This window comes from Bombus fervidus, chromosome 4 (assembly GCF_041682495.2).
Source record: "Bombus fervidus isolate BK054 chromosome 4, iyBomFerv1, whole genome shotgun sequence".
NCBI lineage: Eukaryota > Metazoa > Arthropoda > Insecta > Hymenoptera > Apidae > Bombus > Bombus fervidus.
The window spans coordinates 10,377,250-10,394,824 of NC_091520.1; the positions used below are offsets into that span (position 1 = coordinate 10,377,250).

Genomic DNA, 17,575 nt, shown 5'->3' on the forward strand with positions numbered 1-17,575 from the left:
CGATGAGAGGGGAGGTAGTGGTGAATTCCTCGACACAGAAAACTCAAGATCGACTGATCGGAGACCTCGACGATAATTGCAGCTCCGCAGCCACGAACGTCCTTTCATTTGGCAGCCGTTCGCGACAAAACGTCGCCACATCGCCGTCGCGATATCCGCGTCATATCCTGACCCATAACTCTACTGTATATTAAATATATTAAACGTCGTTTCTCCCCTTCTACGAGAGTTCTCTGTGTCGCCGGTGGATGCGTCGATAACGTCAGCATGGAACACGCGTAGGACGATGGGCGGATAGGGAGGGAAGGTTTTAATCTACGGGAGTTCTCTCCGGGAACGCAGGTTGCTCCTGAAAACGAATTAAAATCTGTTTAATAGAATTTTAGCCATGAACGGGGGAAAACGTGGATGGGTGTCGGGCCGGATGGAAACTGTCAAAGGAGAAAGGTAATCAAAGGCGGAGCAGGCTCGATGAGAGGCCAAAGCGTGGCCGTGACAATTTATCCTTCGCCTCTCCCTTCTCCTCGTCCGCCTGGGATCCGATGGACGTGCAGCAGCTCTCTGCGCCCCTCTGCAAATCCTTCGTTAAAGGGAAACTTGCGAGATGCGAGCGCGCGCGCGTAAACGGACTTACCTCTCGTAACTTCTACAAACTAATTTCACTAGTCACTAATTGTATTGTGTGCATCTACGAATGGGAGCAACAACGCCGTCCGACTGACGCCGGTCACTTTTCCTTTTCTCTCTCGGGTGCGTGCGCGCGCGCGTGACACCACCACACACGCGACACACGAAATCATCGCGAACGAGCCTACACGCTCGTCGCTAATTATCGAGTCAATCCCCTTAATCATCATCTATTCAAATTCAACTTGACGCGATTCGCCTTCGATTATTCTTACTATTACATCGCGACAGACTTGTCTTCTGGATCGTGTAATCGACGCATCGATGCTCTTTTTAGTTCTAATTGCACGACAAATATCGTTTGATCATCGTTGTCTCTCTACGACTCTCCGTTTATCCATTTCTATCAAATTTCAACCCTAACATTCATTTTCCTATCGAGGGAAAAATAATTCAGCGATTCAGGTCACTATTTAAATCTTCACGGCGATCGTCAACGCTTGAACAAAAAGATAGCTAAATTCGAAACGCTATACAGAAGTGACAACGACTTTAATAGGCACGATCTCTACATAACAGCTAGCCCAGCCATCCGCATCAGCGCGTACGCACCAAGCGTATAGCTGTATTACTGTCGACGCGTCTCACTTGTACATACAATTTCAGAATCTCTCGTGCCGTTCCGCAACGTTCAACTGCTTCAGACAGCCAACGTTTTCATGAATACTGAAAGCGGGTGGACAGCTCAGTAGTAACCAGTCTGATTATCCCGACGCTGTTCCCAACCATTTCGAACTCCGCCAATGTGTTTTGTAAGCCTTTAATCTGGCTTCGTTAAGACTGATCCAGGGATAGTCCGAGAAATTATTGTAACCGGTGTTAAACGGTGATTTTGCGAAAGCTTTTACGAATTACGAGTAGCTACGATCTTGCTTGTTTATACGGATACGCTTAAAAAAGGCTGGGCCTATTAATATCGTGGAAATATTTATAAACGAGTTTTCAATTACGTGGTGGTGAATAGGAGGAAATCCCGGAAGGGGATTAGGAGTCACTAAGTTCCTTGGTTCTATCGGTAAACAAAGTAATTTCAATTCCGATAGTCATTTCCGGATGAGGATAATGCAGGGTCACGAACCCGCAGCCTGTAAAGGGAACTCGAATCCGAGTCCCGACCAGTCGACCGTCAAATTGCAATGTCTTCGGATTAAATTTCGATGAAACTGCCAGAGGGGGTCGTCTGCGTCCCGACAGCGCAGTTCTTGAGTCCCTAAGGTCGATGCACAAAGAGTCGTTCGACGTGCTATCGGAAAAGCAGTACCGGTAACGTGAACCACAGACCCGGCTATAGTTTGCTGCGAATGAATTCATTTAAAAATTGAAGGGAAGAAGGAAACTGAATAGTAAAGGGAGTGTTAAAAGTTGGAAAACGGTCTGTTGCTTTATAATTATTTAACGCGTTTTCTGCGAATGATCGAATTGGTAGCTTCAATTATGCCTATGCTGACATTCTTCTGTTTAGTCATAAAGTGACATTAGAATCAACGAAAATATACTTATCATGTCTGTTTGCTGCAATCTTCATTCGGTTTGGTTCGCATTTACTCTCGATATTTCGTATGCAAACGTATTATATATAATGAAAATCGGATTCGCGATTCACGACCTTTGCTTGGCCTGAACATTTGCTTTCACGAAGAGTATCCTTTTAGTATTAATTCTAGCGCGTATTCCGCCAGAATTAATGTCCCTAATAAAACTCGTACAAGATTTAGAAGACGCTCTCCGCGTGATCTTCAAAACCCCGACCTCTTCATCATAATTTCATCGGATCTTCGTGACACAGAGTGTCGGGGAAGAAATGTCACGAGTCCACCGAGAAGAGACGCGTTTAATACCAGAATTGCTGAATCTCGGACTACATAACGCTGACGCTGACGATTTTTTTATGACGCCTTGGGACGAATTAAATATCAAAGTAACCTGGCTACCAGAAGAGAATCCATTAAAAGGTTAACAAACTCCCAACAATCGTTGAAGAAACTTGGAAAAGAAACTGACGCAATTTCGTCGTGTGCAATGTACCTTACGTTTCTCGTTACATTCACTGTCCTATTTTCAACTTCATTATCAACAACGATTGAAGACGGTACCTTCGTAAGCTTATAACAAATTCGTGGACCGCTTCCTCAATTTTTGAAGAGACTACAGTTCTATATTCATCGAGAATCCGGTTCCACCGCTGCTCAAATTCTCCACCCCAGCCTCGGGTAAAATCGATCCCGAGTAGCTGGCGACGAGAAGCGTAAACACGGTCACCGTGGAGGATCTATTGAAGCCAAGCATCCAACTATGTGCACGACGTACGAGCATTGACGCGAGCGTGGAGCGTGCACGCCTCTGTCGAAAATGCTCGTTCTAAAATGCGGCAACGATATCGCAAAGGGGTTCAGCGAGTGAATGGAACCCTCAAAGAGAAGCGTTGTTTTCGACTGCCTGGTACTTTCTGCTCCTCTTTGCTGCGAAGACTAGTTCCAGAAATAGCAAAGGGGCAGATGTTTGAATTCGCCCACGTGTTGTCCGCGTGACGTCACGCCGACCGTGTGGGCGTAGTGAGCGATGGGAGAGGGTGGCGGTGAGCTGAGTAGGGGATGGAGATGAGGGGGAAAATGCGGAAAAAAGGAACGAGGGATGCGCGAATCGGAAGAGAGGGTGAAAAGAATGGTCGAAATATACTGGCTGCGGAAAAGATACTGTGGAGAAGGTGATGGAAAAGATGGAAAATTTCAAACGGGGTAATATCAAGTACTTCGTGTTCAGAGAACATAGAGTCGATGGACCAGAGAAAGTGCTTCGAATTTTGAAGTTAAATTTTTCTCACCGAATGACATTGAAAATAGGTTCTCATCGTTGATAAAATTTCTAAGTTGAAGGAAACACTACTTAACGACGATTCTCTATATTTATTCGGATAGAATACTATATATCGTTAGTTGATGAGAAAGCAAGGAAAAATTGTCATTGTACCAAAATCAATGTAACTGTCGTAAAAAAAAAACATTAGAGAAATAATAGTATGGACTAGAGAAACAGAGACAGAACGGAAAGAACGATCTCGAAGAAAGTATAAAAATAAAAGAGCGAAGTAAAGTGTAAAAGGCTGTAAAAGTGGAGTGTATATAAGGTGGTACGAAAAAGGTGGAAAGATATTACGGAAAGAGAGGGGAAAACTAGGCGGGGTGTAAGATAGCCAAGAATCAATGCAACGACGAGACCGTGAGGGCAGAACCCGAGAATTCCCGCAGGATACCGATCAGGAGTCCACACGTATCCTTGGTCAACTCGATACTCGGGTAGAGGATTGGAAAAATTGGAAGAAAATTCACCAGCAAGGATTTCTTCGCCTGATACTCTCGCGAATGGAAAAAACGAGCTTAACCCTCACATTTCCATAGAAGCTCTTCCCACGAGGAATACAGAAGTTAGAGTTTCGTAGCGATCGAAAACTACTTTAAACCCAACGATATATCAAGACTGTCCTTTGAATTTCCAAAAGAATCGGAAAATTCATTTCCATCGTCTCGTCACACTGTGAAAAATAAATATCAAGCAGCGTAACGTTGAAGAACAGCGCGAAGAGAAAGAAAAAAAGAAGAGAAAAAAAGAAGAGAAAAAAGAAAGGGGCAGGCGGACAGGTAGCTAGTGTGTGTTAGTAGCCCACGCGAGGCTTTTTTCTCCATCCAATGATGCGCACCTCGATGAATCGGTTCACAGTTCACCGATCCCCGTCACTAATCAACTGTGAGCCACGTATACGCGTATTCTCTTTCCCTCTGGCTGGCGCTTGTCCGCTCTTCGAAACCAGCTCGAATGCGTCGCATAAAAGCGAGCGCCGGTGTCGAGTGTTCTCTCATGAACACGGAGGAACGCGTGCACTAGAACAGGCCGAACCGAGGGATCTGCACAGCATCGGTAACCTAAATTTACTCATTAGCCAAGGAGGAACCCGGTTACGCTTTTCCCCGCGCGCCTACCGCCTTCACGATAATGCGGTATCGCTTTTCATCTGCCACTCCATTCGAGCCGATCTGCCTGCCACCGAGTAGACCTACTTTCCCATTTCAAATATTTCATTTGCCTCGATATTCTTTTCCCAGTGCTTCCCACTATCCAGTGGACCAACGAAGAACCTCCGCTCTATGCATCATTTTCACCATTAATTCTATTTTTTTTTTTTTTTATATTTAAAGGATAGAATTACCTTAAGGACTGTGGTAAATTCAACTCTTTTATTTGAGAATCAACGCAGAATCTCTGCTCTACGCATCATTCCCTTTATCGATCGTTTTCTTCTTTCCCTTCCTGTTTCTTTTTTTTTTTTTTTTTTATCTTTAAGAGATAGAATCATCTCAAGGATTTCGTAGATCCTGAAAATCGATTGATATCTATGGTATACGCGATGGAACAGATTGATTGCGACCTCGTACTGGTCCGGAACAAGCCGCTTCTTTCTTAGCTGGCTAACTGTGGAGCGTTAATCGCTTTGTAAACACGCGTACGTACGTAGAGAGCTTTTTAGACTGCATGAGCATCGGATCGGTCGATTACACTTTCCTTCGACGGCTCGCCTGTAAATATCGCGATACAGGTGCACACATTCTCCGTAAACCAATTATCCACTGACACGGAAAACCTGTGCTCTCCTCGTGCACCGAGTTTCAAGGGCAAAGCTGACCCTACCGATCAGCTCTCGCCCTCTCTAATGTCACTCTCCGTCGCAACCGATTCTCCACACCAGCCTCTGACGGTAATTCGGTGGTGGATTTGACGTTTAACCGCGTCGCTGTTGAATTATACGACTGGCACCGCGGGGACGTGACATCCCGAAAGAGTAACGGCCAATATCGTTGTCAATGAACTTTGCACGTGTCCGAGCGAACTGGCTGATCGAACGTACTTCCACCAGTCAGATTTAGCCGCCACGCCATCAACGATATATACTTCCCGAACCATTAAAGCTTCGTCTGTTTCCGTTTTGAGCTGTTACTCGACTATTATTTATAGAAGAAAAAATACGATCATTGAGTTTATTGGAAATTGGTTAGGAAAATGTCACCTCCTTCGCGCGCCGTCGTGCTCAATCTTTGTTCAAAGCGTTTCCCTGAGTCGCGACGCGAGTGATATTACGAATCGTTGATTTTCAAGAGACTCCACCGGAAGAAAATTAATTAAACTCGAACTCTGAAATCGTTTATAAATTTACTCGGCTAAAGATCATAGTTGTATTAAGAGGAAAATAACGGCGGAAGAAAATTGTTGTCGCGATAATTGCATACCGGCCATGAGATTAAAGCACGGATCTCGTTCTCGAAGTCGATTAAAGAAAAAACTCGACGTAAAGAAGAAACAGCAACAGAAGCAAGAATCGAGCATAGACTCACCCTTCTCGGACTCGTCAGGCTCGTCGCTAGCACACTCGGGTGTGCTTCGCTCTTCCTCGCTGCTGCTGAAGCTTCTCTGAGGCTGAAGACCAACCTGACCACCCATCGGTTGCGGTGGGTGCGCGCTTTGCGTTTGATGCACCGAGTGTTGCTGAGTAGGATGCACAGCGCTTCGTGGTGGGCCCGCTTCTACCGTTGGTTGACCGTATGTCATCGCGAGATCCGTGTTCTGATCCTAAAAAGGTAACGAACGGATCCTCTCAGAGGCAAGAAAAATCGGAAACCATCGAACACCAAGTTGTCACAAGACGACGTCAATTTCCATATTATAACACGATATAATATTCAAGTGAGACAGCGCAGAAGCAGGAGATGGCGATGAGATGAAATGAGATGAAGAAAGGAAGGTGAAAGTGAAAGAGAATAATGCTCCGTCCTGAACGGGATAGATACGCGTTTCTCAATCAGCTGGTAACAGTAGCGAAGCACGAGGAAGTAGTATAGACCAGGATAAAGCAGACATCGAAATTTTTCGGTTCCCCTTCGATAACTTCGTTCCACTGGATCTGTTCGTGTGACTGGGCTCGTCGAGAACATCCCCTCGAGCACCGCCCACGTAAGAATATCGCTAGAGGTCTGCTCCTACGCGTTCGCAGCTTGTACAGGGTTGTGCATAACTTGTTGAATGTTTAATTTCTCCAAGTTGCTTTCTCTTTCCCTCTTTCGAGCGTCTAACGTCATCGTCACGTTCGATCCAGGCTGAACCAATCGCGAGAACGCGATCCCACTCACTCACCGGGTAGATCGGTCGTTGTCTCTGGTAGTTCTGTTGTTTCATAAGACCGTCGATCTCGCCTCTGTACAGATTCGGGTCATCCTCCGCGTACGCGTCCGGATGCCTCGGCGGTTGTTGCATCTGATGCGGCGAAGCTACGTGGGGCGTCGGCAGGCTTCTCGAGTGAGGCGAAACGGACATATCCACTCCGCTATCGCTCGTTGGCAGTCGACGCCCTGGGCCCTGTAATCCCCAGCAGAAAACCGCCATTTTTTCGTGCCGCAATCGGCCCGGTTTCGATTCGTCACGTGTGGGTTGCAGTGGTGGATGCAAACAGTGCGATTTGTTGCGTTCTTGTTTGATCATATCAGCATGTGGTGAACAATATGCAGTTTCGCTGTGTCTTTGGACAATCTATCGTATATATTGTCGTATGTTAGTAACTACTCGTTTTTACAGATTGTCGAAGACGATTAGTCTGGTGCTATTCAGTTTTAGAAGAATTTGCGACGATTTAGACTGCGTATGACTAGTGAAAGATGTACGATAAAATGTATCGATACCCGACGACAGCTAGTCGTTCGAAACATAATTACGTTGTCTTAAAAAAGAGGAACATTACTCGTAAATGAACTAGCCACAGAGTAGGGAAGGCAATGGTGGTGTGTTCTGGTAAGAAGAGTTGTTGTGAATTACCTATAAAATTTCCAACACATGTATATCGAATTTTATTTGTCGATTTTTATCAACGTTAAGATGAATTGAATAGGAAGATGGAACATGTCGAACGTCGTATGTCGAATTTCATTTTACAACGTTCAAATAAATTGTTCAAAGACGCAGCAGCAATGATTAGTGACAATGAGCACAGTGATACACGGTGAGATATACCAATTGCATTGCCTTGCTTCGACCGAATTCGCTTAGCCAAGTGTTTTGCAATTGTTGTTGTAGATTGTTTAGTAGCTTTTTAATTTGTTGTTGTTGTTGTACATCCAGAGCAACAGTGCGTGCACGAGCGCTATTTAATAGCCACGGGGAAGCTGATCCCCGCGGTCGAACACTAAATGAATGAAGTAAATCGTACTTGCTCTTGCTGAGAGTACTGTCTTCTGAGCAAACTTCCGCTCCTTAGTAACAATGGTAAATTCTCCTTTTCGGCCGCGCTGTGCGCTCTCTCGAGTTTCGGTCTTTTATCCTGAGTTTGGTCCACGAGTCCCGGAGGACCACCCACCTGCATGTCCTGCATCCGTCGCAGCATCGCGTTGTCCCCGGCTGCTAGGCCCGCCTTCGTTATCCATTGTCCGGTCTTCGACAGCAATTCTTGCTTCTTGCGACAGAGAATGCACACCCATATTACCTGCAATCAAATCGCATTACACAATCTCTGCATCGAGATCAAGCGAGTTAATATTTCGACTTCTAGAAGTTTGCACGGGCAAGCGTCAAGTAATTTATAAAATCGTTATCTTCTTATGAAAGTTTTCGAATCGTAGATGTTGGAATTGCCGAGATTTAGCTGGAGATAATTTTCGTACTATCGTCCTTCTCCTCCTCTTCGCTGTTAAAGTATCATCGAGACGCTAAATGTTTAAAAGCATCGGAGTTTTAAAAGTTCCAGAGTCTTGTAAAATCCTAACGTTTCTTTTTCGATCCCATCGAGCGTTCGATCGCGAGGTGTAACTAAAATAATCCACGGCGGCGCGAAAGGGAGATAGCTCTAGCAAGAGCGAGGAGAGGGAAAGAGTCCTGAAACTGATCGATCCAGGTCACCGCTTGTAGCGAGGATATTAATAGGAAATTATCTATAGGAAGTCGACCAGTTACGATGCTAATTGAAACGTGTAAGCGGGTGGTGCGAGCTTTCAATTTGCAACCCTTGAAAAACGCGCGCTCGTCCATCGCTCGAACAACGAAACAGATTCGCGGTGACACCCTTTCGCGCTCGCGGAGTATTTGTCGAGCGAGGCTGTCAAAGGATGGCGAGAATGGCGTTAAAAATACACGATACCCAGAAGGGGCAAGTGGAGAGGGCCCAGTGGCAGTGAGAAGCTCGACTAGAGGCGGTATATTCGCTGGCAGTTTTCGCGGCAAACTGGAAAACTCGACGATCTTTGCGCAGTCGGAGGAGAAATTATTGTAAAATCCCCTTTAACGAAGTCTCCGACTTCATCGCCTCGGGCGAAATTCTTATGCAAATCCGACGAAGCTTCGAGTAACGTTAAATTAAATCAAGCGGATCCGACGCCGATGGAGGACGGCGTATAGCGACTTACTGCAAATATCCAGGTTTCTAGAGAATCTCTAGATTCTAGAGGAACCTGGGCTCGACACGATTATCGAAACGTCTTGGTCCAACGTCGAAAAACGTTCCACGATTCAACAACGACGAAAACACGTTGCAGGGAACAAGATACACCGTTCTTCGTACTCTTCTTCCTTTACGAAGTAATTGGAGCAGCGAATCTTTAGAAACGCGCAACGCGAAAGTACGCGCGAAGGAATCGGCGAAAGGAAAAGGGAAATCGAGCGGCTCTTCGTAGACGAAAAGCGCATTCTTCGCCCGGCGACCATTCACTGCCTTGTACAATGAACGAAAGGCTAATAATTAGCGGGCTAGCGCGACGTTGGTGGCGGTAGCGAAGCGTTTTGAAGGATGAATAGGCGGGCAGAATACTCCATCAAGATAAAGCGTGATGGATGGACCATTTAGAAGCAAACCGTAAAACAATGCCCATGCCGGTTCCCATCGATAACACTTTCCATGCCCATTCACGCGTATTATTGTACCAACTATAATGGCGTGAACAACGTGCCGCAAGGACACGGGGCTGCTCCCTTGAATTACGACCGCTTCGACGCCGTAAAGTCCGCGGGATTAAAATACGCACTCGAGCTTTTGATCGATCGAATAATTTAACATCTACGATCCTCGAATGACGTTCGGTACAATTGACAGACTCAAAATCGTAATGTAAGTCGGTGTAAGTCAAAGTTCTTAGAATTTGCATTTAATCGCGTATCTTAACACTTGGCTCTCGCGATTAATTCAATTATAATTTTTTTCTTCTCTGTAATACTAGTTTCGTGATTTGAAAAATATAACGAACTTTTTGCAACAATAAATACGGAATACTGTTTTGTGGAAAATAACTGTCAGGTGACTTTATATATACATACAGTATTTTTGCTCATTCTTCGACCAAGCACCTGCACATCGTTAATTATTATCATTCCACTCGCTCGATAAATAGAACTTGATGAAAATGAGTTCGATTAAGATAAAGAGAAGGGATAGCAGGAATTATGCTGGATGTAATTCTCGTACAATCTTCTCGTTCAATCCGTAATCAGCCTTGAATGTTTGTACGTATCATCATTAGCATTATTGCATGTATGTATCATCGAGTATTATTATACTTAATCGAAATAGAATTTGACGAAAATGAGTTCGATTAATAATTCCTCTCGGTATTCTTTTTTCGGTAGGAAAAGAGGAATTAGGCAGAGAACGGTCCAGAGACGCCAGTTCAAACGTGAATATCGCGATATACGGTCGGCCACGCACAGCGTTTGCACAATTATTGTTGTCCATTATCGTTGTTCGATAAATCGAATGCAGATTCGCAAGCGCATATTCCGCAAATCCGCGAGCCGAGGACGGTGCTGCAAATGAAAACGTGTTTGCCCCTGTTAGGCGACGCGAGTCAGCTACGATTGCGCCTCGTACGGAAACGGTCTGGCTGTTTTTCTCGTGAAGAGGCAATCAAGCCATTGGGAGTTTTGGCACGAAAAGCTTGAACGATGTTTTTTAAAAAAGAAATCCTTCGATCGTATTTCTTCTTCGTATTCTTTCGCAATTTCTACGAGCGTTAAACATTTAATAGTATGGAGTTAAGGATAAAACATCCCTGAATTAATTTCTAAAAATATCGACACGTCGATAAAAAGCAACTTCTTGAAACGACGTAGTAACTGTCACCCGATTGCATCACTGAAACTCCAATCACCGTTTGATCTATTTCTATTCCACGATTTATATCAACGTTCTCTGTTATTATCGTGTTGAATCAATTGCGTAACGAGATAGTGAGCGCATATTCGGCTCCCGTATTGTATAAATAGATAGGCCGAGAACAGAAAGGGTGGAGATTTTCGCGAAGTCATATCGTGAGTTTTGCACGGGATAACATAATTGCATCGCAGTCGGCGTCGCATTACGTAAAAACGGGTAATGACGGCCTTAACAGGCCGAGAGCCTGTTACGTAAATAATACTTTAATGTGTCCTTTATCCGACTGCAGGGGTTGACGTTCGAAAATTCTTTCCCGGCGCGCATACGAAAGAGAATAGAATAAATTCTGCGATCTTGCGGAAAAACGGATGCGTCTCTGAAAAAAAAAAAAAAAAAAAGAAGAAAAGAAAGAAAAAAGGTTGAAGCGTCGTTCAGATTTGACGAAGTAGAAAAAACGAAGAAGTCTTTACGAATGGATGACACGATGAAGTGGAGGATTCGGTGCACAGAACACAATTTACCCGATCTCTTTAGCAACGGACGATATTTCGTCCCTCCGTCAGACCAGGCGTCCCAGTTTTTAAAAGCGAGCCAGTAAACGTGAATTTATTTTTACCTTCTTGCTGGCGCTGCTTAATAAGTGAACAGTTTCCGATGAAAGGAGCGTTCCCTTTGTCGAAAACGCTTTCCAGAGCTGCCGAGCGGTGAACGTAATTATTTCATCGTTGCAACGTGATTTTCGGTGCACAGAGTAACATAGGGTGTAGTATAAAGTGGGTTAAAAATATCCGTCACTTACACACCGAGCGGAACGGGTCCGCGCGATTCGAGAAGCTGCATCGTTCGATCGCGAGATTACAGACGACGGGAATCAGGGACGTCGTCGCATCGAGTCGCGACGACGTCCTTTAACATAAGAGAACGTAACTGAGAAACGAACCCTTGGAGTACGGGTTTCCAGGAAAATTTACGATTCCACATGGTTTTCGAGCGTGTCCGCGTACGAGTCGTCGGTCGACCCGTTCGTTCAGATAGAGGCGTGCGTGCATCCGCGAAAGGGAAGCAGCTTTTTTTTGTTCTCGAGATACTTGCAACGCCGACCGAACCTCGCTGCAGACTGGCGGCCCGGCCGTAGAACAGAGAGTGCACCGAACAAGAAAGAAAAGAGAAAGGGTGCACGAGCGAAAAAAAGCAAGCAAAAGAGAAAGATGGTGTCGAGGGACTGTGCAGGAACGGAGAGGAGAGCGAGAAACGAAGAAACAAAGATAGGCGGCGGCAGGGGGAAGGGGTAGGTGAAGAGCACTTCGTCGAGTTGCCTAGGTAGCAATATGTCAAGAGCTCAACCCCTTTCCACCACTCTTTCGCTCATCCCTGTGCTAACGGCGTCCTTTTCGCCCAACCACCGAACATTCCGTACGTACGTACGTACGTACGTGTGCGCTATTTTCCGCAGCCTAAAAAGAGAAAAACGTTGTTGTTGGTAGTGGTAAAGAGAAAGAGAAGGACCGAGAGAAAGAGAGAGAGAGAGAGAGAGAGAATCGACGTAGGGGAATGAGATGGCCCTCGAGGCGTCTCACCCCTCTGCCCGTCGTTACACCCGTCTAGGTTGGGTGGTATTCGGTGGTGGTGGACCAAAGGAACGAGAACACGACGTTGCGTGTTTGGCCGTAACGTAAATGATCATTAGTTTGCCGGCTCGAGGCGAGTTGTCAGTGATTTGCATTAATTAATTAGAGGCCAATTAATTCAGATTACTTTATCACGGGCCCTGTGTACGCAGGCAGTATGTCAACCGCGCTCAGGCGACGCCGGCCGAGACAAGACAATGACGACGACGACGATACAGAGAGACATCGACGTGGACGTTGACGTCCCGTTGCCTCGAGTACAGCAGCCGGCGATCGATACGCTCGTTCAAGCCAGTCCGATAACTCGCCACGCCGACAATAACGCTCGATGCCCGCGTCCGTAACGCTCGCGACGAATTATCCTTTCAATTCGTCGATTGGACGTTCGAGTCGATCACGGGACTTACGCTTCCATTCCTGTCTCCGAACGATTGTCTAGATTTGTATGGACATTCGTCTGTCCATCGTTACCAAAACCCTTCCTTCGTCCAGATGTTTAACGGAATAACAGACGACAAGGAGGGATGAAAGAACGTTTGCGAGATTGCACTTGTACTGGTGGAGGAAGGGAAGAGGTCGTTTCATGGTGTCGATGGAAACCCTCGGTAAGTTTCCCCGAGGCAAACGACGATCGCGGCGCCAAGTAGCTGTCGAGCTCTTTCATTTCTAACGAGATGTACGCGAATCGTCGAGCGTAAGAGGACTTTTGCAACGGCAAAGAATCTTCGCGTCTAAAGCAGCGACCATTGAATGCCGGAAGTGCGAGAATATTTCGAAGAGGAAGAAGACGAAGAAAAGGTTGAAGTAGGAGCAAGATAGTGGACAAGAGTTTCAGTTTTCAGATAATAAAGTCTGCTGGCCGAGTGGCATCAGTGCTCAGACAACCCTTCAACCCAAACTAGCGACGATACCGTTCCACAGACGCGTCGTATCGCGGCGCATCCTTTTGATGTTTAGCCTGAAATCACGCCTAGGTATAATACCGAGGATCGATCGGTCAAACGAAAGATCTCTCTGTCTCGCGCCTTCCATATTATTTCTCCGGATTATGGTAATTCATTTTCGTCTCGAAACGGAATAATCGAGGGCAACGTAGTCTCACGGTTAAGGAAAGGTCGACGTAATTATAAGATTTATGCAAACGCTGAATTGGCCCTGGCCAAACGGGAAAGAAACGATTCTCGGGACGACTAACGAGGCAATCGCCGATGTGTCTGATTACGTACAAAAGAAGTTTGTGGGCGTTGCACATCTACGTAAACACCTAATTAGTATGCAAAGACTCGACGATCGAGGTCCTCACCCTCCTCTCTTCATCCATTCAGAGTACACTCTATGTCTCTCTGAACAACTTCGGCCTTTCCGCCTCCTCGATTTTTCGGCAAACGGGGGCCACCATCGCGTGCATTAGCGTCACGAGCTCTGGAACTTTGCGGCCGCGAACTTTTCAGCTGTCCTACATACACACGCCACGAGACTCCAATTGCCTGATTCGACCACGAGGAAGAAGCTCGTGGAGGAACGACAGATGCCTCGACGGAGCCCGCAAATACGAGAAACTTGCGGAACTTTCAATTACCAGCGGCTTATTTTACGTGAAACGGTAGCCGTGCACTCGTAATGAGAATCACGCGAGCGCGCGTTTAATCATTTTCGGGGAAGGGTATCCAGTTTTTCCTGACCAAACTCCAAATACGACAACCACGAATTACGTGTAGTTCGAAGAAACTTCGACGACAGTCCCAAGTTTAATTTCAACCTGTAAAATGAAGAACGGCTTAACGCGACCTGATAATTAGAGAAATGTCATAGTTAGACCAAGTTAATTGTTAAATTTACAAGTGGATTCGAGTTATGAGAAAATTGAAATTGTGCGGACGATTTTCGAACAGCTGTAGAGAGGAAGTCGTGTAGGGGAGGATCGATTCTGTGGAACGGGGGCTGTGGAATGCTGTATTGGAACGAAGGATACTTCCTCGGACAGCGTTCGATTAGAATTACCGTCAGTCCCTACCGCTCTGACATAAATACCAGAGATACACGCGTGCACTCGGCCGAACACGAGCGCACAATAGATCGACAGAGAACCTTGGAACCAGTCACCACGTCCCACGGACCGTTGCAGCTATTCACCTCCGCGTGCCTGCCAGCTTTCTGGACCTTCAGTAATCTCGAACGACCCGGTCATTAATCGAAAATCGCCATAATTCGATGAGTCCCGCGAACTATGCAACCTGGGTTGCATCGGTGACGCGAACAATGTCGAAAGGTTTAGGGACATTGTCTGGTTGTGCGAGTGGAAACGATAATAGTTGGAATTCTAGGTATTTATGTTCCACAGAACATAATTATTTTGAAACTTTTCTAATCCTTAAATCGTAAGTCTCGATAGTATCGTTTTGACTGATCCTAACAGTTCTCGAAGCTGACCCCGAAAGAGTCTCCAGGTATAATTGCACGATGATTTACTAAATAAACATTAACGAAGTTCAAATAAAATGAATATTAATAAAACGACAAGCGACAGTTGTAGGATACAAACTTCTGCAGAAACAGTTTCCATAGTCTTACAGTTTCGTGTCGAATAAAGTGGCTAGCTGATTTGTAGTTTGTGAAACTCGCTTGTTTTATTACCAAACTTGTTACTGAAAATCTATTTAACATCTCCCAAAATTTCCCTAATAGCATTAATGGCTCTGATACGTACGTGCCAAGCATTCGTATCTCAATCTGAGAAGAGAAATACTCAGGATTTCGCTGCTTCGATAGCTGACCAAATAAGATCTCGACCCACAACCAGTTACCGAAGCACTACTGTACTCTATGCAGTTTTCCCTCTGATCTATTATATCATATATCGTGGACTTTGTATCGTTTCAATTAACGGGAGCCTTCCCGATGAACGTTCAATCCGCGTTAATTTCATTAAGAGAAATGCAACTGCCTCGGCCGTGCGATACGTTTCAGCCCGTCTCCTTGGCCACCCTTCCGCCTACGCGTGTGCGGCCAGCTACAAAGCCACTCCTTCCCCTCGATGAACGGGAGGCACCGCCACGCCAAATACACCGCGACCGCGTCGAAACGAAGAACAACGTAAATTTACCGGTCACCTTGTATTCCATTCCCTATCCGTTCTCTCCTCGAGCCCCTCCAACCCTGTCCGCGTCGGTCGGTGTGTCCCCATCATGGACTCTGTAACCCTCCCTACGAAACTTAGATCAATATGTTGCGTCACGTTTCGCCCCCCTGCACGCCGCTCGACATCCATCCACCCACACCTTCGTCCACCCCGCGCTTCATTCCTGACCCCAGCCCTCTACCCCTGGAACGTGACGTCACACAGGGACGCGCCCCATTCATAGGCTCTCTCACGCAGAGAGACGAAACCACAACGACTACAGAGATCGGCGAGGAAAGAAAAGAAGAAAGAAAGAAAGAAAGAAAGAAAGAAAGAGAGATGAGGGAGGGGGCGGAAGGTGTGTATATGCCAGTTAGGTTTGATCGCACTTAATGGTGTAGTAGCAGGAAGACGAAAAGGCTCGGGGAAAAAAAACACTGAAGAAGGGAAGAGAAGAAAAGGGATTCGTTCGGACCCTGCGAACCGACGAATCGAAGAACCCCGTTTGGTGAAAAAGCCCGGGCTCGTGTAATTGAACGAACCTCGCGTACCGTGGCTCTTTCTCTTTCTCTCTTCACAGCAACGAAGAAACGTACGAGCGTTCCGTTCTAGCGGATCGATGATGTCGTAACGCGCGCCGTGACGTTTATCATCGTGCTTGCGTGTGGCCCTGGTGCTCATGTGGGAGTACGTGTTCGCTGGACGAACCATCGGCACGCGCGTACGCGCCACCTCCTCGGTCTATCATATATTTTCGGCTGTATTAAGCGAGGATTCGCTATAACGGGAATGGATGTTCGCAGAGGAACACGAGTCTCTCAGAGAACGATCAATGAATCTCTTCGAATCTGCAGCAAGGTGCACAACTAAGAAACTAACTGGCAGCTATGATGATACTTTTGCAAAAGTTTCAGAGGCAAAGGCGTTGAATCGAAGATTAAATATTTTCGAAAGTATCGTAAATTGTTGTTGCGTTCTTGCAGGAATACGTGGCCGGGGAGGGAACCGGGCGCGCAGGGCTCACTTTAACCGACTGCATAGCCAGCCTCCGTTTCTTAAGCCGCGTTAGTGTACGATGAAAACCAATAAACTTACAGGAAGTTGTAAGCCGAAGTTCCGCGCGTCTGCCTCTATTATTGTACCTCGCCGGGTGAAATGCGCGCGCGTGTATTCTCTGTACGTGCGTAAAGCCCCGGTTGTCTCTCTTGTTTCTCCTCTGCCGGATACGCTGCTTTCAAAAACGAAGTTAAATTACCCTTTATGCCGCGGGCCTCCTGAATACGAGCGAATAACTGCCGCAACCTCGAAGAATCGCTCGCTAAACTATCGTGTCGTTAATCGAGTTACGCGATCTATTCGAGGATTTTTCTTCGAATCGTTTTAAATCATCGACGTTACTCTACCGAACGGCTAGTGGTAAAGCTAACTTGAGCCGATAAGCGACAAATAAATAAAAATCGAATTTGCCAAATTACAAACTTATCATCGGCATTACTTTCTTAAATATAAAAATATATAAAAATATAAATATGGAGAAAGTAACGTTCCAAGAAACTTTCAATCGCAAATAAAATCGCAACGATCGATTATAAAATCCAGCTTTCGACGATAGATGTTCAATGACAATAATGATAATACGATCTGTCCATAATCACTCGATTGTTAAATATCGGCTCGAAAAGGGGATGCATGACGAAGGGCGTGTCGTGTTCAAAGGCGAGGGACGAGAAATAAAAAGCTAGGTTGCGGGCAAGTCCGTAGGCACTATTTCATTCCCATTGATGAAAATCCTATCAAAATTGTGCGATCTGGCCGGGGAAATACCAGCGTTCATAGATAGGAAACGTATTCGCTAGCTGGCTATTTAACGATGGCATTACGCCCACATATGTTACACACGCGCACGTCCACAATAACGGTTAATTGGTGTAGCATGGAGAAGGGTGGGCGGTAAGGGGGACAACAGCGCCG

General features: G+C 45.9%; 1 protein-coding gene across 18 annotated transcripts in view; it reads right to left on the reverse strand.

The window, feature by feature from the left end:
* The window catches only part of Rim (Rab3 interacting molecule), a 68,327-nt gene that overhangs the window by 40,531 nt on the left and 10,221 nt on the right, over positions 1-17,575 (reverse strand). For 12 of the 18 annotated variants that reach the window (XM_072002696.1, XM_072002691.1, XM_072002687.1 and 9 more), the window contains exons 3-5: positions 7,931-8,203; positions 6,865-7,086; positions 6,069-6,303 (exon numbers count right to left, since the gene is read on the reverse strand). In XM_072002696.1, coding sequence (XP_071858797.1) covers positions 6,069-6,303; positions 6,865-7,086; positions 7,931-8,203 — 730 coding nt within the window. Of the gene's footprint in view, positions 1-6,068; positions 6,304-6,864; positions 7,087-7,930; positions 8,204-11,474; positions 11,979-17,575 lie in introns of those variants that run through there. The other 6 variants (XM_072002703.1, XM_072002702.1, XM_072002695.1 and 3 more) reach the window with 6 other exon arrangements.